The sequence below is a fragment of the Athene cunicularia genome, assembly GCF_003259725.1.
Source record: "Athene cunicularia isolate RWA chromosome 7 unlocalized genomic scaffold, athCun1 chr7_part1, whole genome shotgun sequence".
NCBI classification, from domain to species: Eukaryota; Metazoa; Chordata; class Aves; order Strigiformes; family Strigidae; genus Athene; species Athene cunicularia.
Genome location: NW_020799107.1, coordinates 38,221,880 through 38,249,773, shown reverse-complemented (window position 1 = coordinate 38,249,773; position 27,894 = coordinate 38,221,880). Strand labels below are relative to the sequence as shown.

Sequence of the window (27,894 nt, the reverse complement as noted above, 5' to 3'; positions counted from 1 at the left end):
CATTCACTAATGAGCTTTTTATATGCTGAAATGAGTGAAAAGGGGGTTTTCCTATGCCAGTACATAAGAGTAGTCTCTTTTAAATTTTTTTTTTCCAAGATGCTTAATATCTTTATGAAAATCACTGTCTAGAGTGATGTAGCAAGTGAAAAAGCTTCCCTGCATAATTTAGATCAGTTTCGTCTTGAGTTCAGTTTGTCTTTTCCTACTTGATTTACAGTGAAAATCATGAAAGAGACTTACATGACTTGTAGTTACTCATCTCTTCTGTTGTAGCTAACTAGCACCTACTTTGGACGTAATAAAAATAGCTTAGCAGATGTTTAAGATTTCATAGAGTTCACCTGCCTCAATACTTTAAGAAAAATAAAAATGCACATTTTATTCCTCTGTCTTATTTCCTTAGGAACAATATAAACAGACATTCCCAGCAGCACAGCTAAAGAAACAGGAATCATCTAAGAACCTGAAGAAGGTTATTGCAGCTTTGTCAAGCCCCAAACCAACATCTAGTTCACCAGCTCATCAAAAACTCACATCCCTGGAAAACAACCATTCTAATCCATTCCTGACAAATGCACTTTTAGGTAATCACCAACCCAATGGAGTTATTCAGAGCGTCATCCAGGAGGCTCCTCTTGCACTTACTATGAAACTGAAATCCCAGAGCAAGATCAATGAAAGCATAGCCATTTCTAGTAGTGCCCCCTTTTCTTTGCCAGTAAACTTGAGTGCATGTGGGAAAAAAACAACTGGTAACCGGACACCTGTTATGCCCTCTACCTCTCCTGTGTTACCTGGTTCAGGAAAGGATAAACCAGTCAGCAATAATGCAGTAAATGCAGTAAAAACACAACACCGCCTTCATTCTGCAAAACTGGTGGTGGAGCAGTTCAGAGGGGTAGACTCAGATGCCCCCAGCAGTAAGGACTCTGACGACTCAAATGATGATGACGACGACGACGAAGATGAAGATGAGGACGATGAAGATGATGATTCTGATGATAGCCAATCAGGTGGTTTAACCTTTTTAATAGGAAAAGCAGAAACTTTATTTTTTGAGTGTTAAAAATATGCATTTTCCACCATATTTTAAAATAGGGGTAGGAAATTTTGGGGCAGCATGGCCCACACAGTGTCCTACAGATACCCTGGAAAGTAGCATGTGGCTCTTAGTTCCCCATTGTGTCATATCCAAAATCATGTTTTTGGTATTCTGATACTTGGTCACATGGCAAGTGCAGTTTCAGCTGTCCTGGTGAGATTGCTCCTCAACCTTCCAGATCAGCCACCAGCCTGCAGCTCATGTACTGCTTGGGTGGCAAGGTGCCCAAGGAGGGGTATGGAGAGAACGGGCTGCTTAATGATTAATTATTCTGGCAGGCAGAGCCCATCCGCAGAACAGGCTTCCCCAGCCAGAGAAGAACTAAACAAAGGCCTTCACATTGTCAAGAGTGGCCAGAAAAGCATGTTTCTGGGCTTCATTCAGGAGCACAGTAGTCAATGAACAACATTAGAGCAAAGTACCAGGGCAGTTTTAAGGGCTGCTGTGTTCACAGATAGCGCCCAGACTACTGTTTGAAAAGCTCTAGTGCAATTCAGACAGGCAAGGCCTGTTTAAAGAGTTGATTGTACTCCCAGTCACTCCTTTCTCCCCTGTGTGCTGATATCCCTTCGGTCCAGCTCCACCTTCATCATTCTCTTTCCCCCTCTCATCCACACACCCTGTACTCAATCCTCTTTTTTTTTTTTTTTTTTCCCCCTCACAGCTGTAGCCTATCTTCAGTTCCTTATCCTGTCTCCCCTTTACTCTAACTCTTTCTTTGCCCAGACTGCCACACTTCAGTTCTGACACTGGTCAGCCTGTACCCAGCTCCATTGTTTGCTTCGTCTTCATGTTAGACTTCACAACCCGTGAGGTGCCCTTCCTGGGGTAGAGTTCAACCACTGCCTGGCTCACGGGGCTCATGTACTTAGCTGTAGCTCATTGTAGGATAAACAGTCTCTTAAAATACTGCAGCTTCTGTCTCTCATCTCTTCATGGAAAAACAACTAATTTCATCTGAAACAGCAGTGCATTATCATGCAGAATTACTTCATGCTGTCATATTTGTAGTCATTTTAAAGTTTAGGTAGTTAATTATAGCCTTCTATTTATACTCAGGAGATGTTATTAAAAATTTGAAGTCAGAAAAGCTTATTTAGTAAGACAAAAGACTTTGCAAGCATTAGAATTTAAATGTATTTGCCATAGTTATCAAGTCATAATGTGCCTATTGCCACACTTTTTTTAAACAGAGTCTGACAGTAATTCTGAGTCAGATACAGAAGGGTCTGAGGATGAAGATGATGAGGATGATAAAGATCAAGATGAATCGGATACAGACACAGAGGGAGAAAAAACTCCACTGAAACTGAATAAAACGTCATCCTCTGTGAAGAGCTCTTCCATTGGTCTTGCAGCTCATTCCACCCCGCTTAATCTCCAAGTAGCAAAGACCCCAAGCTCTGCGCCAGCTGCCTTATGTCCCGAGTCCCAGCCTGCGGTTTTTCTTGGGACAGCACCATCTACTCTTACACCAAGTACACACTGTGGTATCTGAATGTCTTTTGTTATAGAACAGCATAGCATCTAAGTGGCATGTGTTGTAAAAGTAGTTATGAAAGTAGCTTAGACACTGGTGTCAAGTAATATATTGACAAAAGAAAGAATTTTTTTTGCAGTAAGAGCAATCATTCATGGTAACAACCTCCCCAGAGGTGCGGTAGAGTTCCCATCACTTAAGGTTTTCAAGGTGTGTTTGGACAGGGTGCCAGATAATCTCATCTCGGCTCCCTTTCCCATGAAAGGTTGGGCGGGACAATCTTCTGCGGTTGCTTCCAGCCTGGGTTGTGTCGTGGTTCTGTGATCTTCTCGTGGGTGTTCGCAGCAGACATTAAAACCAGTCAGCAGAACTACAAGTTCTCAAGACCTGAACAATACACTTAGTCCAGGACATTTTAGCTCATATAATTATTGTAAGGAGGTAGGATGAAATAGTCAGAGTTGATATTTATTATATGAAAACTATTTAGTCTTTGTTATTTACCATTTTATTCTAAGCTAGTAATTTTTATTTCCAATTTCTCTACATTATACTTTGCATTCTGAATCTTCTGTTTCTGCCCATTTCTCAACAAATTTACTAGCTGTTTAGTTAAAATATAACTTAATTATTCTTTCAAAATTCTCAGTAGAATTTAGGGATTATGAGCAAGGAATTCTTTTTAAAAAGTTCATAGAAAGGACATGCAGTATTTGCTTGATGTTACATTGTTTTATTACAGTCCTTCATTTGGTGACTGTAAGATTTAGTAACTACTACTGCTCCAGAAAGGAATGCATTTTTGAAAGTCACACTACTTAATTTGCATGGTAACAATTAAATGAAATTGCATATTTACTACTTCGATATTTAATTAACATGCAAGTAAGTAGATTTTAAAGGGGGACATCCGCTCATAAATTGTTTTTTATATTTGTATTCAGTGGAATAGGAATTTCATTCCATGTCATCAAGCGCATTAACATTGAAGTAGTGTAATGTAATCTACTTCATATTTTTCCCAGAAACAAACCTATTAATTGCACAGTTTATAAAAGATTTCCCATACATTAGGAGTAATCCAATTGTTAAAATGCAAAGTTAATTTTTTTTGCTCAGGAATCTGTGTTGATTTATGATGCCTTGAAAATGCTGATAGTGGATTTTTGTCTGTTTATGGAGGTAGGAGGTAGAATAAATTAATTTTGTGTCCTTGTTTTTAGGTGTAGTACTTTTTTTCCTAGTAAGAATCACCATAATCCAATCAAAATATTTTTGTGTCCATTTTACCTAAAGCTGGTCAGTCACCAAAAAGGTCTTATTTTTCTTCTCTGTATCTCTTTTTCACTGGACAACTCATTTTTTCAGTTCACTTGTATTTGGACAAGCAGTCTCCCTTCCTCCACTGTGACTATTAGAAGTAACGACTGTGTTACTTAAGAGGGTGGAGGTGTGCCCAGGGGTTTGGTGTCAGGCAGGAGCAGTTCCCCAGTGCTTTCCTTAGAGGTCTGGCACTGCTGCTTGGTCACGCAGGAGGTCCACTGGAGCCCTGTGCTGCTGCACCCTGCAACCCTTGCCTGGCCCTGCAGGTCGGGGACACATTGCGAGGTTCAGTCTGGTAAAGATGCTCTCTCATGTCTGTTACCATGGGGAAGGGATATGTCATGTTCCTTACGTGAGGTCCAAATGACTTTTTTGAGAAACGCATCTTCCAGAAGTTTGTCTGTGAACACAGTCCATGTCCTACAGTGCTCTCAAAGAGGCCTGAGAAAAGTACCAGCCTTTGGCACTCTGTAAAACCCCATATTTGACAATTGTCTCTATCGTATTATTGATCCAGTCTTTTGACTAGCACCAAAAGCTGGAATAATATTGAAGATTTTCTGCATTTGGCAGTTGACTGCAATCTATACACAATGTTCTTTGAAGGCAGAGCCTTTTAGAATTACGGATTTTTAAAGTAGAGTGCTTTCATTTTCATCTCTGTACTGAAAAAATTTAAATATGGACTAGGAGAGACAAACAGGTGTGCAAGGCATTATTTTAGCAATATCTGAGAGCACCAAACAAGGCAAGCAGCTGAGTATGAGTATGGCATAATTTGGTTTTCTTCTGTTTACAAATTTTAGAAGAAGAGGTTAAAGGAAACAGAGGAAAATGTATTTCAAAAGGGAGAATAGTTATGTTAATTTTCTTGATACTTGAGATATGTAATGGCTAGAGTGTAAAAATGATATAAGGATAAAAAGTATATTTTAGGAACATGTTTTCATTTCTTAAGTTCTCTGAGGTATTAATCAGAAATTATGTTTTAGGTATTTCAAAAAGACGACGAGTAACAGATGAACGGGAGCTGCGTGTTCCTCTCGAATACGGGTAGGTTGTGTACAAACTTGATACTCTTGAAAGGGAGATAGTACCTTCAAAAGTCAGTTGGTAAAGAAATGACAGTTGAACATTTTTGAGGCTGAATAATAAGGAAAGGGCTTCAGCGACTTAGATTTCCAACTCCCAGTGACTGTGGATCACTGTAAAAGTGTCTGCATATTTAGTATATTAGGTTTTGTGCATCAAATTTGCTCTTTTGCAAATGATCTATGTCTTAGCAGTTTTGCCACCAGAAATCCCGATGGCGAGATCTGAGCCAGTATAGACTCCACATAACTCCCTGAAATACAATTGTAAGCCATTTAAAATCTGGTAGTCTGTAAGTAGCTTGATATAAATAAATCCATATATAGTCAGAGTTTGGACAGCCTACATAATAACAATTTCTGGTTTTGCCTATTTGGTTTATGATACTCTTGTTGAGTTTTAGATACGTCCTTTTTTCCTTTTAGGTAAAAATCTTAAATCAACATTAATTATTTGGTTTTTTTAAAAAGTGTATTGTTGCATGCAACTATTTCATATTACTCTAGCTGGCAAAGAGAAACCCGAATAAGAAACTTTGGTGGTCGTCTTCAAGGCGAAGTAGCGTATTTTGCACCTTGTGGAAAGAAGCTGAGACAGTATCCTGAAGTAGTAAAGGTACGTTCCTTTTTAAAAATTCTGTGTTCTGATGCTACGAAGCATGCTTGCTATTAAGAAATGCCATTTTTTCCCTCCAATAAAGATACTTATTTCAAAATATCCTGTGATGTGAGGTGTAATGTATCTCAGTCTGTTGCTGATTTGATCTCCTATAAATGCATATCCCTTTGATAGAATATGCAAAACATTACACTCACAAAGTTAGCTATACATCAAAGCTGGGTTGTAATTATTTATAAGCTGAAGTGGAAAAATATGTGATTTTTTCAGTATCTCAGCAGAAATGGAATAATGGATATCTCAAGGGACAATTTCAGCTTCAGTGCAAAAATAGGAGTGGGTGACTTCTATGAAGCCAGAGATGGACCGCAGGTATCCACTTTTTAAAAAGTAAAGTCTTTGATCCGAGGAACATTAACTTAAATTTAGGTGAAGTAATTTCTGCTACAGTCTGAAGCATTGCTTGTTTTTAGCTAATTCTCTCTAAAAATTGTGCGTATTTCTTAATAGTAGTTATATTTAGATGCTGAGAGCTTGATCCTGGGCAGCGTTGAAAACTGCTCCCCTCACTGATTTTATTAAGAAGTTGCAGGAGTTCAGCATGCCTCATGATCGGCTCTGAGCCTGGATTTGTCTAGTACAAAAGAACTGACCTACACCTTTTATCTTTGTCGCTGTTCACGTATTTCTGACTAAACTCTATTTCTGCCTTTCCTGTATAAACCTAATATTGATAGCAGTTTATGTTTATGTGTTAAATCACAAACTTTTCATGTGTTCGTGTGCATAATATATATAAATTACATGTTTAAATACAAGTGTTTCTTTTATCAAGAATACTATCTGAGCTTCCTGAAGCGTGAGATTTTTATGGCAAGGAATCCTGAGTTATACCAGTTATACTTTACAGTGGTAGAACTCTTAGACTTTGTGTAGATAAACCACACAAGGATAAGAAAAATGAGAATTTTAAGGAAAAGAAAACTGTGTTTGTGTCATACTGTGTTACTGTATTTTCGTCAAGTTGCCATTTCTTCAGGATGTGCATGAAAGTTTTTTGGCTTTTGTCAGTGAATATATTTGCTTCTTTAAAAGATAAGTCTCCTGAATATGTTACTGCGGGAATGTGGACAGACATCACGCTCTCAGCTCTAGTTAAGCCTTATGTCCTTCTGAATTCAGGCTCTAGTTAAGCCTTATGTCCTTCTGATACCCCCTAGAAATACATAATGTTTACATAGTGTAAATTTGAAAGCAATAAAGACTGAGTTCATAGTAAGCAACTACTTCTAGGTGGTGTTTCCCTATTCCTGGGTTACGGCGTAAAAACGTTGCTAAACCCTCTTCGTGTTTGGCCTTTATAAAACAACTAAAAGTTTATGTAGTTGTGAACTTCATTATGTACCGGAATGGCTTGATTGAAATAATTCCTTATACTGTGAAGATAATGTAATGTCAGGTTATCTGCTCTCTTCTTACCCTGTCTACCTTTTTAGTGTCTGTTGCCCATATTGCTTCATTAGACTTGTCCCCTTCTCTAGTCACCTCTTTCTTCTCCTTTTAATTCATGAGATGATTTGCAGATTTTGCCCTTCTTGGATACGATAAGACTTCAGAGTGAAGGTATGGGGAAGGGCAGGTGTCTTTAGGCAAGGCTGGCCGTAAGGATATTAAGTGGCTGTACGTCTCAGTTTTGTGTAGTCTGCGGTAGGTTCATTGCAACTTGGGTAGACAAAAGAAAGAGTTTTCTTGTAAAACAAAAAAGGGACCAAGGGCAGCTCTTTCAGATGTGCTAAAATGTATTTGCATTTTGTGCATGAGATTTTGAATGAGAAAGATTATGATGTAAACAGTTGAGCTGCACTCAGGCTGATAATATGCACTTAGTAAAACAGTATGTGATGCTGATACTTTGTGAAGAGAATTTACACCCTTTTTACTGAAATTTTTTGAGTGTCCAGCATCAAACCAGTACGTGATTATTATATCTTCATGGATGTCTGGAGGTAATTCCAGGAATTTTATTTCTGCTTTTGCTGTAATTTCAATTATTCTGAATAGCCTTTCATGGTTACTCTTCCCCTTTCTATGTTATATATTTGTCATCTTTTGAGACATGCAGCACCTATCCAGAGTGATTGGGTAAGTTTCACAAAGCTCAAAGATGGAACAAAATGCAAAGGAAACTATCGAAGGACTAAATCAGTTATATTGAAGAATTGCCTATAGCAAGCCAAAAATCCATGGATTACCTGCCTTCTGATAGTGCCTGTGTTTCTCATGGTACACAAGCAACCAGAAACTATGGGTTATTCAAAGCAGTGGTTAATTGCTTTGACAGAGAAGTGTATCTGACGGAAGTGGACCATCAGATAGCAGGGTTAGAGGAGTGTTGGAAGTTTGCCCAACATGGAAGTTCAGTAGCAGAACCTGTAGGCTTTAAACTGCTGTGATTTAGAAAGATGGGTGTGAATGTCATTTGGGGTGAGGGAGAGGACATGGGTCCTTATGAGTTCGAGTAGCATGGATAGGAATATTGCTTCAAGTAGGAGGTGGAAGAGAGTGTTGTGGAGTGATACTGACCTGTGCCCTAAGATCTGGCTGGCTTTGGTTAATATAAACCAGCAAGAGTTTCCGTCACAGAAGCTCAGAATGGCTGAGGTTGGAAGGGACCCCTGGAGGCGCCTGCTCCGGAAGGGCCACCTGGAGCCAGTTACCCAGGACCATGTCCAGACAGCTGCTGAGAATCTCCATGGTGGGAGACTCCACACCCTGTCTGGGCCACCCGTCCCAGTGCTTGGTCACCCTTGTGGTAGCAAAGTGTCTCCTGATGTTCAGGAGGACCCTGCTGTGTTTCTGTCTGTGCCTGTGGCCTCTAGCCCTGGCACTGGGCACCTCTGAAAAGGGCCTGGCTCCGTCCTCTTTGCACCCTCCTTCTAGGTATCAAGACACCTTGGTGAGATCCCCTGGGCCTTCTCCTCTCCGGGCCGAGCAGTCCCAGCTCTCAGCCCTTCCCTTTGCAGCGTCATTATGTAGTTGGAGAAATGTCGACTCTTCATGCAGCTCCATTCAGATCCATTTTACTTGAAGGTGAAATAACAGTAGGGGCAAAATGCAGACTTTTTAACCTGGATATAGCTCTCTGGGACTAATCATAAAGTCATGGTAAACATGGCATGCACTTTTTTCCTCAATACGATTTTGCATAAAGCTGTAAATGTATTTTTTTAATTCTTCCACTGAATGCTTGCCTAGGAAGTCATCTGGATTCAAGAATGGGCAAGGAGGAAAGTGCTTTAAGTACTTTTCCCCAATCTTCTTAGTGTGATGTAACTCCTGTGTACATTAAGACTTTCTCAGAGCATCTGGTTATGGTGCTGCCTCAGAACAAATCCAGTGCATCTTTATAAGGCATGAAGTCTGCCTCTTCTAAGCCAATTCTTAAGCTTACTGTTGTTTACTTAAGAGACTTATTCTGTGAATAAATATTTAGAAGTCTAAAATGTTTATTACAAATGCAGTAGAAATATCATACAGTACAGCCAGCTATAAAATCAGTTGTCATACACGTTTGTCATGTAGCGGTAATTACTAGCTTCTGTTTCTAGAAACTGGAATTTAAAATGTTTGTGCTATTCTGTTCTGCAATTAAATTAAGAAAGCTTTGCTGTTAACTATTTCTCACAAATCTAAACTGCAGTTAATGAAGATGTCTGCTTCTTGCAGAATGCCTATGGTTTTGTTCATTAGTTTGGTTAACAGGCTTGGATCTTGATTCTGCCTCCACACACAGCTATCTGGGGCCTCTTTGGTAAACATCCTGGCTGCAGTGTAGAATTGCAATAGATGGTAGATGCCTGAAGTGAGAACTTGAATTAAGTTCTTACTTTGATTAGTTTCAACAATAAACCACAAGTTATTTCACGGTGTTATTCCTGTTTTTTTCTCTAATGTTTGTGTAGTGAAGCTTGGATTTCATGGAAGCCCCTGATTCTCCTGTGCTGGATCACAACCCCCATATTTTTTCTTTGGAATATTTAAAATCCAACGAATATCAGATTGTACGTGCTTTCAATAGAAATGTACTTTGGGTCAGATTTTAAAGATAAGTGAGCACAGAATATAGGTGGTCCGTTAACTCCTGCTTAACCCTTAATGGATCTGTTCTGGGCTATTTTTGTCTTGTCTTCTCTTAAACCTGTGGAAACTTGTGGCATCCACAATGTCCTTTGGCAGGACATTAAACATTCTCCTCCCCGTTCTGGAAGTGCCAGCTCCATTTGCTTTTTGAACTTCTGATTAGCTTAATTTGATGGCCTCTGGTTTCTCTTTTGGGAGGCATTAGGAAAATGTAATATACACCAGTGGTCTCTGTGGCACTAATGATCTTGTAGGCCTCTTATCTTTATTTTCCACGTATGTGTTATCATTAGTATCACTAACGACAGGAAATACAAACACAGAGCAAGAGCAACCTCCTCTGCAGGATCTAATTTTTTTTTTTTTTTTTTTTTTTTTTTTTTTTTCCTCTGGCACTTGCAGTTTATGGGATAAGGTTTCCCGGGTTGGAGGTTGGTGTAGGTGGTAAGTACAGTATCAAACCTAGCTTACGTTGCTCAACAGACTCAACCTGTGATAAAATGTAAGTCAGGTACTAAGCAGTGAAATGAAATAGTACACTTAAATAATACTCTTGAAGACAGAAAATTAATTAACTTCTCTTTAAATGGTAGAGCTAACTGTTCTGGATTGAAAAGATCTTAATGGTGCATTGTATATACAGTGTTACGGTCAAGATTCTGAATGGCTTGTTTTTAGGAAAATGACAATAACAAAGCCCTCTGGAGCATCTGTAAACTAAGTGTAAGTGAAATCTTGGGATGGTCTTAGTGGCAGAGATTCAGACTTCCAAAACAGGTATCGTTGCAGATACCAATAACTTCCTTAGAATCTGAATGTTTCATTAACAAAATGCCATTATTTTGTTGGATCTTGTATTAAAACCTTTTAATTATGAAGGATGCGGAGAAAGAATTAAAAGATAAATTGTCAGAATAAGCAAATAACAAGTATTTTATAGTACAGCAAATTTCAGTATTTGTATACATATAGAAGTGAAAACGTTGGTAATGCAAATGTATTTTTTCTGAACAGATATTTAATTAACATGTTTTGTAAGTTATTAACTTTCATTCTTACTTTAGCAGACAATTTCAAAGTCCTTTACAAACCTATTTAAGGCAAGTTATGGAGTAGTCCTGTAGTCCTGAAGGGTACTTCGCTTACATTCCCCCCCCCCCTTTTTCAAAAAATGTTACAGTTTGGAAATACCCATGTTCAGTCAAACCAGATCAGATGCTGTGCTCCTGTTCTGCTCAATGGATGCAATAAGCTCTATTTTTTATCAGTTAAAGTAAAGCTATTTCTATATGAGGACCAACTTGAGTATTTGTATTAACAAAGTATTGCAGTATTTGTTCTTGAGATTGCACAAAAAAAAAAAGTATCAGTAGTGAAAGAAAAGGTTGAATGTATTGCTGAATACTTTGTAGAGAATATACTTTTAATTCAGATAGATGGAATCTTGAAAGTTATAAACTTCTATGTGCCAACCTGAAGCAGTCAAATTAATTTTCTTGCAGTGGGTGAGGGGAGAAATAAATTGTACTAAATAAAATTTCAAGATTAAAATGAGTCTCTGTTTTTTTTTAACCAGTTGTTGAGATCTACAACACCTCAGAAAGCAATAATTGAAAATATATTACTGCATTTGTTTATGTATGTCAGAATTTCTGTAAACACCAACAGTTGGAAGCCATGAGTTGTAGCTTTGATGCATTTTTTTCATGCACGTTGAGCAGTGGATTATGTGAAAGCAGAATAGTTGTTTTTGAGTTTACATAATAAGGAAGAATCTATTTCACCTTTTAGAGTCTTGAACAATAAATGATTTTGTCAGCAATAATTAAGAATAACCTGCTAGGGGGCATACCTGCTAGGTAATAACTGTATGTCACTGAATAGTCTTCAAAATCTTGCATAGTAGTACGATTTACAAAAGTTCACAGTAATAAGCTCGCAATATATAGCTTCTGTGTACCAGCAAAACATCGTACTCTACCCCAGTAGTACATCACAGCTCTCATATATTTTATATATATAACTTACTTGGGAAAAAAACCCAAACAGAACACCACTCTTGCTGTTCATGTTCTCAAGTGTATTGGATTTATTTTTCCTTTTTTTATTCTGTGTTTGTAATACCTGTCTGTGAAATGTGTCAATTAAAAGGGTATGCAGTGGTGTCTTCTGAAGGAAGAGGAAGTCATTCCCCGTATCAGAGCTATGGAAGGGCGTAGAGGACGACCTCCAAATCCAGACAGACAGCACTCTAGAGAGGAGTCAAGAATGAGACGACGCAAAGGTCGACCTCCAAATGTTGGTAGCACTGAATTTCTAGACAACACTGATGCAAAGCTTTTAAGAAAGCTGCAGGCTCAAGGTAAGTAGTACGTTACTGTTTTCATGAACAAGAGGGCATTAGTATATAGAGTATATATAATGGCTTTTCTGAAGAGGAGTGATGTGTTTCACTAGGATATTAGTATACAACATTTTATTTTGGAAATTGTCACATGCTTTTGTTGAAGTCTTCTTCTTTTTCAAGGTTAGTAAATGGACAGGATTCAAAGGAAGAAGTGTGTATATAAATGTGCATGTAAGAGCTTACTCTATAGTTCCTTTATTTAGGTTTATAAAATTTTAAAAAGCAGTCATCCCATAATGTGGTTACCACTGATGTATTTTTTAAATTCTCAAAAATTAACAGGTTTTTGTTTTCCCCTGTGTCAGCACAAACAACAGTGGACCTGGAAATTGGAATAGAAATTGAGAACCACTGAAGTTGGCATTTATGTGAAGCTTTTGGCTGTTCCAGGGAAAATACTTTTTTTGTGAAATCCCTGATAGTGACAAGATTTAAATACTCATAAGGTTGCATAGGATCCTATAATAAGTAGTATCAGTGCTGACAGTAGAACTTCCATGGTACCAAGTACTGCTGTATATCAAAAGCATGAGGGCCTGGTTTTAAATAAACATCAGTTACATGACTTTGGAATTTTAGTTCTTTAGTCCATAACCATATCATACTTAATGAATGCCTCTAATCCAATATGAAAAATTCTTACAGACCGGGAGTCAGGACATTTGTTTTAACTTAACTGTTCTTTTATGTGCTGACTGTGGACATGTTTGGGTAGCTATCTTGCATACGGCATAGTGCCCTTGTGCTAACAGTACATGTGCCTTTCTTTATGTGGTTCTTTGCATCTTTTTCTCTTGTTGCCTGCAAAGACTACTGTTCTGTATAGATATTCTTAGGGTGCTTTGGACACATGGACAGAGAGAAGGCAATTTTAGAAATACCTTTGTAGGTGGTACGTCTTGTAGTGTTGCAGAGTTGTTTTCCCAGGAGACTGTCAACTGCTGTATCACAGAATGGTTTGGGTAGGAAGAGACCTTAAACATCCAGTTTCAAACCCCTGCCAGTAGCCCAGGTTGCCCAAAGCCCCCTTCAACCTGGCCTTGAACCCCTCCTGGGAGGGGGCAGCCACAGCTTCTCTGGGCAACCTGTGCCAGGGCCTCACCCCCCTCACAGGGGAAAATTTCTGCCTTAGATCTCATCTAAATCTCCCTCTGTCAGTTTAACCCCGTTCCCCCTCATCCTATCCCTCCCCCTGATGACGAGTCGCCCCCCTTTCCTGCAGCCCCTTTCAGCCCTGGGGGGCCGCTCTAAGGTCTCCCCGGAGCCTTCTCTCCTCCAGCTGAACCCCCCAGCTCTCCCAGCCTGTCCTCACAGGGGTGCTCCAGCCCCCCCAGCATCTCGGTGGCCTCCTCTGGCCCCGCTTGAGCAAGTCCGTGTCCTTGTGATGTTGGTGCTCCCAGAGCTGAATGTGGTACAGCATTCATAGCATTTGCTGAAAGATTTTGTATTTATGGTTGAGACACAGTAACTGATTCCAGAAGTCTTTTCTTCTTAGTGGGAAAAGATAAGCCCTAGTCACTAAGCCCTTTTGCTTCACTTTGTATTTTCACTTTCCCTACGCTGGTCACTGTAAGGGGTGGGGGGGGTCTATTTGGGAGCACTCCTCTATGTCTGTTTCCCACCACATACTATAACATTTGATAAAATGAACAAACCCAAATGGCCTGTATATACAAGAAGACTCAGAATGTGCAATATTCAATGTTAATGTTTGTTCATACCTACCTTGCTGCTTTTTTTCCCCTCATGAGGACAGAAGAAATGTCTCAGTGGCTTAAGTGTTCTCTTATTTGAATATTTCTTTTCTAGGTGTATTACCTTACATTTATTTTGCAGGGCTCTTCCAGAAGAGTTCCTTGCTGTCAGCACAGCCTTGGATTTTCTGGAATGCTTAATATTATCTTCACATTTTGGGATTTAATTTTGCAGTCCCCTGTACAGGTTTCATGGATGAAAACAAAGCTGGTTCTAATATTGATTTGTGACAGAACCCTCTAACTTTCTTCACAGAAGGTGACTGCTGATCTCTGCTCTTTGCCTGCTGTTGTTTAAAGAGCTTTCAGTATGTGAAGCTTCCTTCAGTGACCTAACAGCTTAGTTTTATCAATAATGTTTGACTTAGAACCTAGCCAAATACTTCCTAAAATTCTGAATATGCTACGTCCATTAGATTATCTCCCTGTTACTGCCACTCTCATTGAAACAGAAAATTGGGCAGAATTTCCCCTTGTAGAATCCATTCCAAGCGTCTGAACTGATGGTCTTTCATCATGTACTCAGTGAGTGTATATATCAGACATAATGCATACAATAAGACTCTACGACCTCAACAGGAAAGGAAAATCAGACTAACTGGTCTGCAGCTCCCAAAACTTCTGCTAGAGCCCCCTTTTTTATTGGTAAGAGTCGACAGTCTTATGATACAGTGCCTGTTGTTAATACGGTAAACATGCAGACCAGTGTCTCTGTGGTTTCATGATAGTATTCCTTCAGATTTCTCAGCTCACTCTGTCCCATCTTGGTGATCTGTTAACATCTGACTTACCTTCTTGATCTAATACTTCTTTTATATTTACCTCAACTCATCTAGCTCTTCTGATCTGCCTGCTGTAGGCAATGCACTGAGTAGGGAAACCTACCCAACATCTTTAGCGGCAGAGACTGGCATAAGGAATTCAGTAACCATTTTTTCTAAGGCTCTTTTTTCTATTCTGCCTATCATTAGGTCCCACTGATTGCATCTCTGGCATCCTCTTGTGATGTATGTAAAGATCTTACTGTCTGCACAGGCAAGGTGCTCTTCAAAGTTCTAACTTACTCTGTTTGCCATGTCATAGGCTTTCATGTTCTTATTTGAACAAGCTTTTCAATTTTAGATGCTCACTATTTTCCTATGATGGCCTCCTTTTCTGAAGAGCCACATATGGACTACGTTTTTCCTTTTTTAAATGTGGTTCAGTGTTTCCCTGCACAAGTACACATTTTTTCAACTGCTTCTAGGTTGCTCACTTCAAGTATGCATGCTTGAAAACTGCGTTTGTACAGCTTCTTTTAGGTTTCCACCAAATGGGCTACATAGATATTTTGTTTGTTGTTTTTATGCTGTGTGACTTGATACTGCACTTTGTACAGAAAGCTTGTCTTCTGCCTGTACATCTTACTCTGATATTCCTGTAACATCGGTACCTGGCAACGCCATGTATTATTAATTACCCTTCTAGTGTGTCTGTGAGACGTCCATTGCATCTGAGTAATCATTTGATACCAAGAATTCTAGTTTCCCTAATTTCTTCTTGGATTTTTTGATTTGATTTGGAAGCCCCTAAATTTTGCTCAGTGCAGCACATACTAGTTGAATGGAAATACAAGTGGTCTGATCTGTACTCCCTTTTTTTTGCAGCATTAGGTGTTTGTTTCCCATCTGTCCTTTTCAAGTGCATGCTGAACATTAACTGCCTTTTCCTCGTGGATTGTGTCCATTCAGACTAAGCGTTCTTCTGCATCTGTTGGCCTTTCATAGTTTAAGTTCTCTATAATGTAAATTCTAATTTCCAGCTACTGGTTCTGTTTCATTTAAGGCGTAACTTCCTCTTCTGTATGGCTTCTCCTTGGCCCTGAAGGTTTCCCTGTTGTTGTGTACCTATTTATTTGCCCTTGCTATCTACAGCACCATCTTATCTATACATGGATTTCCTGTATGTCTGTCTGTGTCTTCAGCTTTGCACAAGAAGCTGACAGTATTTTGGAGAATGCTATCAAAGAGGTGCTGGACCTCAGTCCTTTGAATAGCAAGCTGAATTCAACCTCCAGAAAATCCTTCCTGCTGCATTGTTCAACACAATGCATTGTTAAAAAAAGGATTAAGTAATTACATGAGGTGATTTATAAGGAAAACAGTAATTCCATGCTTTCTGAATGAAACGTTGATTTAGTACTTCGAGACAAATGTTTTCTGCTTGAAAAAGAAACAAGACATCAGTTTTCAAATGAAGCAGTGTCATTGGCCTGATGCTATCAGTAGGTAATTTTTTCCTTCAGAAATAGTATTTTTTTTAAATGTAGGAAGTATCCATGTTCATTTATGCGATTGATGTAGTTACTGATACATGAGATACTACTAAAGGTAGTTGATGGTGAAATGCTGTCAAGATAAGGGTGCAAAGCAAATCCATTGTTCTCTCTGTCTTTACCTCATGCAGATGTCTGGAATGTAAGTTATATCTTTATTGTTGGACAGCACTGTTTTTATGACCTTAAATGTTTTCTTTTTGTAACAGAAATAGCTAGGCAAGCAGCACAAATAAAGCTACTGAGAAAACTCCAGAAGCAGGAGCAAGCTCGAGCTGCCAAAGAAGCGAAAAAACAACAAGGTAAGTATTACTTGTGAAAGTTTGTGCATGCTAGCAGACTATTTTGAAATATATTAAGGAAAAGCCTGTTCTGCTGATAGTAATTTTTTGTTTTCTTTTGTTTGTTAGCTATTATGGCAGCTGAAGAAAAGCGAAAGCAAAAGGAGCAGATAAAGATAATGAAGCAGCAGGTAAACTATGTGATTGCTATGTGTGCTCTTTAAATTATGTTTTGAATTATTGAATTAGGGGTATTTTAATGATTTAGTAAGTTATAAAGTATGTTGTTTACAAAGTGAATGTTTTAAACCTAGTTTTAAAGAGCACAGAGTGTATATTATTTAAAATCCTAAGCTCTGTAGTTACTGTTTGTGTTGTCAGGGCATCCCAGTTTTGTCAGTGTTGATTTAAGCCACCCAACAGAGGTAATTGCTTACCAATATCAGTAAGAAATTGAAAAACTGCTGCTGAAGTATAGTGATGCAGTTCTGAGAAAACTGTTATGTCTGTTTCTGTAAATACTAGGGTGGTGTAATTAGCTCCTTCAGTGATTCTGGCTGCCTGTCTGGTTTTAGGTTGTGTGTGAAGGGTTGTATCTCAGTATGCCAGTGGATTAATACATGTTTTTAAACATACAAATTTGTTAAATACTGTCATAGCAAATAACAAAACGTATGTATGTGTAAACTTGGACATTTTTAAAAATGAAAAAGTAAATTTACTTTCTCAGTATTGTTTTTCTGAAAACCAAACCACCTTTCTTCCCCTTTTAGGAAAAAATAAAGCGAATCCAGCAAATCAGAATGGAGAAAGAACTTCGAGCTCAGCAAATTCTTGAGGTAAAAATAATGGCTCAAATATAATTTTTTGTGTTGCCGTTTTAAAGGATGTTATATTTTAGTAGTCACACATGCAGTTAGGAATGTAACTAAGTGTAACAACTCCAACAACCTCCAAAGGCCAGTTCAAACACCTGTCTCAAAATATTTTTCTTAAACTAACTGCCACCCAAACCTTGGAAATGTTCACTTGAGTTCCCAACTTTCTGCCGAAATATTTTTGTATTTTGTAAAGTTAACAGCATAACTATTCCTTTGTAAGAAAACAAATTTTCAGTAATGGGATGTTAAAGCAGTATCATGCTCTGCTCTGTATGAAGTACAGTGGATTTAAAATACTAAGTTTATATACATAGTAGAATATACTGGTATTCTATACTAGCTTGCTAGTATACTAGCAAAGGTAGATTGCTAGCTTTCAAGTCTCCATTCAGGGAAAAATTAATGGTAATCTCCTTGCCATTTATATTTTACTCTTTCTGTATATACTTTCTTAGTTTTAATAGCTGGGTGAAGCACTTTTCAGTGGGACTTGAAATTCTGGTGTAATTTTTAAAAAGTAAATGAATTTTGAACTGATTGATCATGAAAGCTGCACTGGGGAAGAACTCTTTTGCACATGATATGTGATGATGTTTTGAACTTTTGCACATGATATGTGATGATGTTTTGAACTTTTAAAGGCATGTAACTTTATTTCTAGTCAGATTATTTTCAAGTTGTGATGGTGCTGTTGTGTGACCTGTTTTGCATGCACAGGCAAAAAAGAAAAAGAAGGAAGAAGCAGCAAATGCCAAATTATTGGAAGCGGAAAAACGAATAAAGGTTAGTTTAGAGGAGCTCCAAACCCAAGAACTGTGTTACTATGCATAATATATGTTGATGTATAAAAGTGGTACATCGGGAGGAATATTAATTGATAGCGAAACTGTAAATAGGGATGTCGTATGAATGAGGTTTGTGTGTTTATATAAATATGTGAAGCATAGACAGAGAAGTTCGTGTATGTGACACACACACATTCATGCACACACACGTGAATATATAGAGTGACTGTAATTTTTTCTGTGCTGTTACAGTGAGTTTTGCTTACATGACACTTGGTTTGCATAACTTAAAATGCTCCTGCCGTAACATTATTCACAATATTCTTTTAAGCCCACTGTATCACAAAACAAGTGTAGTCTTTTCTAGGCTGTACGTGTACAGGACTATAGAACTCTTACAACAATTTATATATGTATTTCTGTTACTGCTTTGGCTTTCTTGGTGTATTTTAACATGGAACTCCCAACTCAGTAGACTTGCTGTCACATACATTGAGTACTTTGGAAGGGGTGTGTGTGACAGGGGTCAGGGAAGTAAGAATTTAATTCAGATATGCTGTTTTAGTGTGGCAAAAATATGAACTTGGTAAGTAAATTTGATAGATATTTTAGATACAGTTTTGTTCTTTTGTTTAAGGAAAAAGAGATGCGAAGGCAGCAAGCTGTTCTTCTGAAACACCAGGTTGGTACACATTTAGTTGACCAGACAGACGGAATGCCAGTTGTCAACTACTACTTAAGCTGTATGGGGGGGAATCTTCAAAATATGCCTTTTTTAAATTTCTGGGTTTGATTCCTGCACAAATTTTCTTTCACCTTATGATTTGTTGCTTTGCTTTGGTTTTGGGGTCTTTTGGGGGATTATAAAGTGGTTTTATGACTTTGTGATTTCTGTTTCATAATGTTGTGCCAACTCTTTCTACCAGGAGTTGGAGAGGCATAGACTAGATATGGTATGGGTATGTTTATTTTTGTACATCTAACACCGCATTGTGATTTGGTTGTGATATGGTTGTCATAGCAATGCATAAAATGTAGCACTGGCTGCTGTCATATTACATACTGCTGCATGGCTTTACAGCACAGTGCATTGCATACATCTGCTTGTCTTGTCTGTTAAGGAAAAAAGACATGTCTTGAACATGTGTATAAATTGAACATGGCAATAAATAAACTAAGTTTTTAACCAGAAATCTATGATACTGATGTCACAATAGAAATTGGACTACTGTATAAAATCAAGTATTAATTAATGCAAAATTAATAGGTAGTCACTTGGATAATTTTTGCAAGCCTTGTCCCGTTCACTGGGAATGAATCCAGACATTTTAAATACAATTTTGAATTAACCTATTTTAGAGATCAGGATGATGTCTTTCCTAAGTTCGTAAGGTACTGAGGAAATTAGCTGTCAGTCAGTGATGAATACATAAGCATACAATGGAACATTAGACTGTAATCCTAGCCTCGCTGAATTAGATGATAAAATTCCCATAGCCTTTACTGGGGCCAAGATGTACTCTACAGCTCTTAAGGCAAAACCCCTATACTTAATGCTCTAGAATAGCTCTAGAAAAGCTCCTTAATGCATTTGAAGTTACTGACATAATTTATTGAGGGACAGGCATCAGTAAATGCAAGTGTCGTTGCGTATGTATATGCGCCACCACTAGCTTGATTAAAACTGATCTAGAGCTGAGAAAATTAATCATTAATTTGTTGCTTGGTTACAAAAGTGTTAATATTTGCAATGTTTGAAAATGACCAGTTTAAAATTCCTGCTGAATTGGCTATTGAAGAAATAAATTGCAAGTTCCATCATAGCAGATGTAAGGTAACTGACCTGTTCCAGCCAACCATTATGCTTTTTGTTCTGCCAGCTTATGAAGGAGCATCACAACTGACCATAAGTAAATCTGTATGCTTCTTTTTTACACTGTCTCCATGTTCATTGCTTTACCTTTTTGCTTTTGATTGTTCTTGTATTTGCTTTCTAAACCTGAACTAAAACATGCACAGACTTGGCCATTCTTGTCCTATATTTAGTATTTACTGTGACTTGTCTATTAATGCTAAATTTGTTACTCAGCTTTTTTACTGATTGGAAAATCTGGATTAGTTTTTTCTAATCTTACCTGCTTCAATAGGAACGAGAAAGGAGAAGACAACATATGATGCTCATGAAAGCCATGGAAGCACGTAAAAAAGCAGAAGTGAGTATTAACTGCTGAAAGTTCCGAGTTTTGAAGGTTTCTCTCTGCAGTGATCTGTAGAACAGTGTCTTTAATGTACCTGTATGTATAATTTCATTTGTATACATGGCAGTGGCAGGACAAGAAGCAATAGGCACAAACTGAAGTACGGGAAATTCTTCTGTTAAACTTAAGAAAACTTTTAAACTTTGAGGGTGATGGTTGAACACTGGCACAGATTGCCTAGGTAGGTTGTGGAGTTTCAGCTGCCTATAGCTGATACTGCTGGGCGGTGGGGACAGGATATACACAGGGATGGGGACTGGATGTTCTCAAGAGGTCCCTCCTCAGTGACAATAAACAAGAAGCCAATAATTACGTAGTCACTTCAAAGTCCTTAGTATTCCCTGGAAAGGAAGTTTTGTTTTCTCTTCTTCATGCTGCTCATAAGAAGAGTAAGGACTTCATCATACTGACTTGCAGGATTTGCTCAACAGGTTTACCTCAGTACTTATCTAGGGGTAAAAATAGACATCTCATTTCACTCCAGGCTTCTTAGAACTTGCAGATTTTGCAGATAATTCTAGATTTGGACCACGACAAAACCATGCTAACAGGATTATTATGCTCTAATAATTTTATTTTTTCTCCTTCAGTAAAAAGTACCGATGCACTCCAGAAAATTTTGTTTTACTAAAAATAGATGTCAATAATTCCGAACCAAGAGGTAGAGAAGCTTCCTAAAGATAAAGTCCTAAAAGTGTATGGGTCATTTGGTGTACAATCATTTTACTTTGTCCGTCTCTGAACCTAGTTATTTAACTTGGTTTTGGTTTTGAACACAGTGGCATTAAGGTGATAATAAAGTGATTGATTTCACTTTCTAAAATTTCAGGACCCTTTTGATGCTGATAATCTGAACATCTAGAGTTTTTGTTCTGTTTTGTTTCTGAAAATAAGACTTTACAAAATAGCTGCCCTTTCCTTTTGATGAGTCCTTCTTATTCTGGTGACTGTTTTCATTTGTATAAATCTAGTATATCACAGAAGGGCCTAATAATGCTTGCTTATTATGAGTGTTAACACTAAAGATTAAATAAACATTCTGTGCTATTCAGTTGGGTGTTAGCGCAATGGAAGTAAAATATTCCTTTTAAAATACTGCAAAATGGAAACGTTTTTCATAATTCAAATGATTACCTTGCTTACAAGTTAAGGAATTCTAGATACTTTACTTGGAGGGGGAAAAAATATTCAAGAAACAGTGGTAGCTGTCCATATTAGCACAACCTAATCCAAAATCTATCCTAATATTTTAATATTTTCATTGAGTTGACAAGTCAGGCTTTTACCTAGTTACATTTTACTCTTAGCCATACTATCGCATGAAAGACACTGAAGTTTCCCTGCTCTTAATCTAATGTGATAATGGGTTTGTAATAGTACTTGTTCTTATAACCAGTTGAGAGGTCTCAATTTCATTAGAAGGTTGCAGAAAGAAATGAGGGAAAAGTCTTTAGCTTTGCCTTGAAAAGCAGTTGTAATCACATTGCTTATGTTCATGACTGAGGTAGCTTGAGAAATCTCCCCTACAGGAATATCACTCTACAGTAAATGAAATGTTAACTAGCTGAAACAACCCAAGCTTTTTTAGCTTCATTGGTTTGAAATAATGTAGTAGTTTATGTTGCATTATAGATGGTTAAAAAAAATTATTCAAAATAAAAAGTACATAATGGAATAGCATTGATGATAAAACCAGAGCTGTACAGTATGATTGATGAAACTTTTATTAGACCATGATAAACTAATTTGCATCTTAATCCTGAGGCTGTCTTCAGTTTTAACCCTGATAGTATCTTAAGGGGGACTATCAATGCTACAACATAATTGTTAAGTTTTATTTCACTTTTTATATTTTTCTCTATATCTCGAGACTTTTTTTTTCCTCTGTATCCTGAGGGTTTTATATGTAAAGTATGAATAGCTAAGAGATTGAAGTAAAATAACCGTCATTACAGCATCTAGTTGTCAAAAGCATTGTTAAAACCTTTCTCTGAGATATGTTAGTAAGTTTAAATGAAAGTGACAAACCAAAAAATTAATAAGACTTCGGTGCAAGAATTTCAGGGTTAACTCTTCAGCCAACCAGGAAAGGTGCCCTCCTCGGTTTTTGGTTTGTAAACAGTGTGACTCGTGGGCAGAGTGGTGATTGGTGGCTGTCTTGGTCACAGCGACCACGAAGCAGTTGAGTTTCAAATTGTGATAGAAGAAAAAATGCCAGCAAAACTTTGACCCTGGGCATGGGGAGAGTAGACTTAGGTCTCCTGAAGAAGCTAGTCAGTAAGGTCCCTTGGGAGCTGCTTTTGAAGCATGGGGTCCATAAATGGTGGTCACTTTTTAAGAGCCATCTCATTAAGAGTGGAGGAGTGGGCAATTCCAAAGTGTGGGAGGTCAAGCAAGCAGAGCAGAAGGCCAGCTTGGCTGAGTAGGGTTCATCTTCTAGAACTTAGGCAGAAAAGGAAAACTTATGGACATTGGAAGCAAGGACAGGCGACATGAGAGGACTGTTGGGATGCTATTTACCACTGTAGGAAGAAAATTCGTGCAGTCTGTTATCTTTATTAAATTTATTGCCGTCCATTATTTTTCAATGGTCTTGGGAATCTGAAGAGGTGCCACTCGATGGGAAGCTGGCAAACGTCCCAATTTTCAAGGAGGGTAAGAAGGAAGACCCTGGTAATTACAGGCCTGCCAGTCTCACTTCAGTGCCTGGTAAAATTATAGAGAAGTTTATTCTGGGAGATACTGAAAACCATTTGAGAGACAGTGCAGTCATTGGTCTTAGCCAGCATGGGTTCATGAGTGGAAAGTCCTGCTTAACCAACTTAGTTTGCTTTTAAGACGAGGTCACCTATTTAGTTGTCCAAGGGAAGCCAGTACATATGTTTATTTTTTTATTTTGGTGAAGTTTTTGATGCTGTCTCTCACAGTATCTTTCTGGACAACATGTCCAGTGTACAGCTAGACAAGTGCATAATGTGTTGGGTGAACAGTTGGCTGAGAGCTTGGGCTCAAAGAGTTTTAATAAATGGGGTCACGTCAGGCTGACAGCCAGTCATCAGGGGGCTCCCCAGGGCTCAATTTTAGGGCCAGTGCTCTTTGATGTTTTTATAAACAATCTGGATGCAGGAGTCAAAGGTACATTAAGTTTGCTGATGATACTAAACTAGGAGGAGCTGCTGACTCTCTTGAGGGTAGAGGGGCCTTACAGAGAGATCTGGGCAGGCTAGACAGCTGGGTAATCACCAACTGTATGACATTTAACAAGAGCAAGTGTTGGATTCTCCACCTGGGATGGGGTAGTCCTGGTTATATGTACAAATTGGAGAGCAACCCTGCAGAAAGAGATCTAGGGTTTTGGTTTGATGGCAAGTTGAATGTGAGTCAGCAGCGTGCCCTGGCAGCCAGAAGGAGCAATCGCATCAAGCACAGCATCACTGGCTGCTTGAGGCTTGTCCCCCTTGGGCCGCACTGCTGCAGCCCCTCCTCGAGGACTGCAGTTTTGGGCACCTCGGCATAAGAGGGACATCAGACTATTAGAGTGTGTCCAGAGGAGGGTGACCAAGATGGTGAAGGGTCTTGAGGACAAGACTTACAAGAAGTGGCTGAGGTCACCTAGTTTGTTCAGCTTGGAGAAGAGAAGCTGAGGGGTGCCCTCATTGCAGCCTGCAGCTTCCTCGAGGGGGGCAGCGGAGCGGAAGGTGCTGATCTCTCTCTGGTGACCAGCAGTAGAACATGAGGAAACGGAATGATGCTGCATCAGGGGGAGTTCAGATTGGATGTGAGGAAAAGGCTCTTCATTGAGAGGGTGGTTGGTTCCTGGAACAAGCTCCCCAGGGAAGTGGTCACAGCACCAAGCCTGTCAGAGTTCAAGGAGTGTCTGGATGATGCTCTTAGGTATAATTTAATTTTAGTGGTCCAGTGAGGAGTAGGGAGTTGGGCTCAATGGTCCTTATTGGGTCCCTTCTAACTCCAGATATTCTGTGATCAAAAGTCATGGGGCCTGACAGAACTGTACAGCAAAGTCAGCAGTTCATGATGTTCTACAAATGCAGCTGAGTTCTGACTTGCAGTTATATCCCATACTCTTATTTAATCAAAATTTGATAATGGTAAACTGAAGAGACTGGAGTGACCTCTTAAAGTGACAGAATAATGGGGAGTGATTCTAAATAATATGAATCAGCTTAGCTTGGTTCATCAGCCCTTCCGTGTCCGCAGGTAAAAAGTGCCTACAGTGTCTTTGCCTTTATATTGTGTCAGGTTCTTAGGTTGTCTCACACACACACACACACACACACACACACACACACACACGTGTTTTTGTATGTGCATGCAGTTCTGTGATCTAAAGGGGTAGCAGGGGTAGCACTGATTCATGGCAGATCCCATACATGACTTCTTACTCACCGTTCTGTGTTTGATGTCCCCTGCACAGAGTGTGCAGCCCGCTGTGGGCAGGCCAGCGTGTCACTGCAGAACCGCTGCACTCGGGGATGGGAATGGCAACTGGAGCTCCAGTTCAGAGTCAGTCTTAGCCAGTCAGAGATTCGTATTCTGTGTGACACCATGTAGAGGGTGTTCGAAGAGAAAAATAGTAGGTGCTTGGTTTCTCCCTTGATTACCTCTGTGTCATACAGAGTAAGATGTTAATGCCTGTTCCATTTTCAGGTGGCGTGCTAAGTGCATGGTGCCTTCAAGGCCAGAAGCTGTGTAGGTTGAAAGGACAGGTTGTGTTTTATAAGCTATTCACATCCAGTTTATGTATTACAGGAATTTTTAAACCATGTGTTGTCCAGAGAGGTCTTCCCAGCTGCTGCTTTCTTGAGTGGTCTCCGCTTTAGCAGACCCGTATTGATTATAGTGTGTGAAGTCAGATGCCTGGTGTGCATGGCAGTTCTTTACCATATTTTCACTTGGTTGTCTTGCTGAAATGGTACTTCAGAGAGTATCTCAGTGTAAACATACTGAGTACCCATTTCCATGGGGACAGGAGAGAAAAAAAGTCGATCTTAGATTTGCTCACAAATTTGATGATTTTGTTCTATTTCTGTAGTTTCCCCCTTCCCTTTACTTGAATGCAGGTTCCTTAATTGCTGTGGTAATTATTAAGATTACATAAGTAGTGCTTTTCAAATTCTTAGATTGTTCTATTGTAAGTTTAATATGTGGGTTTTATTTTCTGCTCTTTGAATTCTATTTAAGGAAAAAGAGAGGTTAAAGCAAGAGAAACGCGATGAAAAAAGGTTAAATAAAGAACGTAAACTGGAACAGCGAAGATTGGAATTAGAAATGGCAAAGGAGCTAAAGAAGCCGAACGAGGATATGTGCTTGGCAGACCAGAAGGTAATCATAGTCATCTAAACTTGTTTTCTTGCCTCTTGTTCTGTATTTTGCCATTGTGACAATAACTTCTTTTTCTTGCAGCCACTCCCAGAGCATTCAAGTTTTGGTCTCGATAATTAGATGGCTATTTGAAATATATACAAATACAGGTTACTACAAACACTAAAGTAGCATATGTTTAGTTAATTAAAAGCATTTTGTTTAAAAGTGGCTTGCTTCCCAAAAGGTACTTGCATGATTACTTTAAAAAAAATCAATTACTCTGGGTTATTTTTATAGCAGGAATATGCATCAATCCATAGGCACTAGATAGAGCTTTTCTCACATGTACAACTATGGTAAGCTGTCACTCAAAAAATTTACTCTCCCAGTCTTCTGTGTTCTTAGTTCTAGTCCTTCAGGACTTGACATACCACAGGTTCAAACCCAACCTGTTCCAGAGAATTCCCCTCCTTATATCCCCCGATATTTTTACACCACCTTTTATAGTATTTTGACTCTGAATAAAGCCTGAGACCCTCTCCTGGTCAAAAAAGTATTTGTTAATCTCTTGCCTCCTGTATAACATATGAAAAGGTAAATGTGCTTCAGTTTTACAGTAAATTTACTGGATGGGATGGGGAAGACAGCTTCTCTGTAGCCTTTACCTTCTAGAACTGTCATGCTGTAGGTCATATGGAAGTAGCAGCCCATGTCCCTAGGTAGTATCAAAAAAGTTTTCTTTTGAAATACACTACTGAATCTTTCACTGTTTCTTTTTATTTGTCAGCCTTTTCCAGAGTTGCCTCGCATCCCAGGCCTTGTCCTCGATGGAAGCACATTCTCAGATTGTCTCATGGTAGTGCAGTTCCTGCGTAACTTTGGTAAAGTCCTTGGCTTTGATGTGAATGTGGATGTCCCGTCCCTGAGCGTTCTTCAAGAGGGTTTGCTAAACATAGGGGACAGCATGGGAGAAGTACAGGACCTGCTAGTAAAGCTTGTCTCCGCAGCTGTTTGTGATCCAGGACTTGTTACAGGATACAAGGTAAAAAAAAAAGAAAAAAGAAATCCGGAGTAAACACCCTGTATTTATGAATGCATTCTTCATACTGCATCTTTGACATCTCTCTGATTGAGATTCCTGTTCTCTTTCATAATTCTTTTCTTTGATGTCACTGTCTAATGTTACTCAAAGACCATCTGTGTGCTGTCAGCCTTCCCATTTTCCAGAAATTATCTATTTTCGATGTTTTTCTCATTTCTGGTCCCTTCCCCATTTTTATTTGGACCTCTTATAGGGCACTATCACATCTGTGGCCATGTTTAACTTTTTTGTTTGTTTATTGTTTTTTCCCCTTTCATTTTTACCCTCCATATTTTATACTCTGTCTTGCCATTTCTTTCTCCAAAGTCTCCTCCATACTCCTGTATGTCACTTCCATGAAAACTCTGGTTCATTCATGATTCTCTTCCTTATTATCCTTCTTTTTCAAGCCAACATAGCTCTTTTCTACTCTAGAACTTTACACAGCATGATTGTACAAAACAGTATTCATCAAGTTCCGGTTGGACCATGTCTTTCATTTAATCTATTAATTAATATTAACATTATCTCTGTTCTTAAGAGATGAAGACATTCCAATTTGTTACTCTAGTCAAGATTTACACTTGAATGGTTTTAAAGAAAAATCCCGATTAAAGTCCTTATGTAACAATGCAGACAAAGCCACCCCACTGTTATATAAACAAAAGTATAGCCTGCAGAGGAAAATAATATTTTTAAATGTGGTGTTCAAAACGTCTTTATTCTTTTTAGGCTAAAACTATTCTTGGGGAACACTTACTGAATGTTGGCATCAATCGAGATAATGTGTCTGAGATTCTGCAGATATTCATGGAGGCTCACTGTGGGCAGACTGAGCTGACAGACAGCTTGAGGACAAAAGCTTTTCAGGCACATAGTCCAGCTCAGAAAGCATCAGTACTCGCTTTTCTTGTCAATGAGTTAGCATGCAGCAAAAGTGTAGTAAGGTAAGATTTTTCCCAAACAGGTCTCTAAAAATAAAATTATAAAAATGGTATCCAAAAATGCTGTATACACTGTGTTCTGTTACTGGTGGGTTCTTGATGTTAT

The 27,894-nt window shown here is 38.7% G+C and overlaps 2 protein-coding genes across 15 annotated transcripts in view; both read left to right on the top strand.

Annotated features, from left to right (window-relative positions):
* The window catches only part of WDSUB1 (WD repeat, sterile alpha motif and U-box domain containing 1), a 127,832-nt gene that overhangs the window by 48,671 nt on the left and 51,267 nt on the right, over positions 1 to 27,894 (top strand). The gene's annotated exons all lie outside the window — the stretch shown is intronic.
* Positions 1 to 27,894, top strand: part of BAZ2B (bromodomain adjacent to zinc finger domain 2B) — a 108,154-nt gene that overhangs the window by 55,917 nt on the left and 24,343 nt on the right. For 5 of the 14 annotated variants that reach the window (XM_026852202.1, XM_026852208.1, XM_026852199.1 and 2 more), the window contains exons 7-22: positions 407 to 1,016; positions 2,299 to 2,595; positions 4,901 to 4,961; positions 5,507 to 5,615; positions 5,889 to 5,990; positions 11,910 to 12,120; positions 16,443 to 16,535; positions 16,644 to 16,705; positions 17,288 to 17,353; positions 18,113 to 18,178; positions 18,818 to 18,862; positions 19,107 to 19,139; positions 20,328 to 20,393; positions 25,641 to 25,781; positions 26,551 to 26,805; positions 27,577 to 27,791. In XM_026852202.1, coding sequence (XP_026708003.1) covers positions 407 to 1,016; positions 2,299 to 2,595; positions 4,901 to 4,961; positions 5,507 to 5,615; positions 5,889 to 5,990; positions 11,910 to 12,120; positions 16,443 to 16,535; positions 16,644 to 16,705; positions 17,288 to 17,353; positions 18,113 to 18,178; positions 18,818 to 18,862; positions 19,107 to 19,139; positions 20,328 to 20,393; positions 25,641 to 25,781; positions 26,551 to 26,805; positions 27,577 to 27,791 — 2,432 coding nt within the window. The remainder of the gene's footprint in view (positions 1 to 406; positions 1,017 to 2,298; positions 2,596 to 4,900; positions 4,962 to 5,506; positions 5,616 to 5,888; positions 5,991 to 11,909; positions 12,121 to 16,442; positions 16,536 to 16,643; positions 16,706 to 17,287; positions 17,354 to 18,112; positions 18,179 to 18,817; positions 18,863 to 19,106; positions 19,140 to 20,327; positions 20,394 to 25,640; positions 25,782 to 26,550; positions 26,806 to 27,576; positions 27,792 to 27,894) is intronic. The other 9 variants (XM_026852204.1, XM_026852203.1, XM_026852212.1 and 6 more) reach the window with 6 other exon arrangements.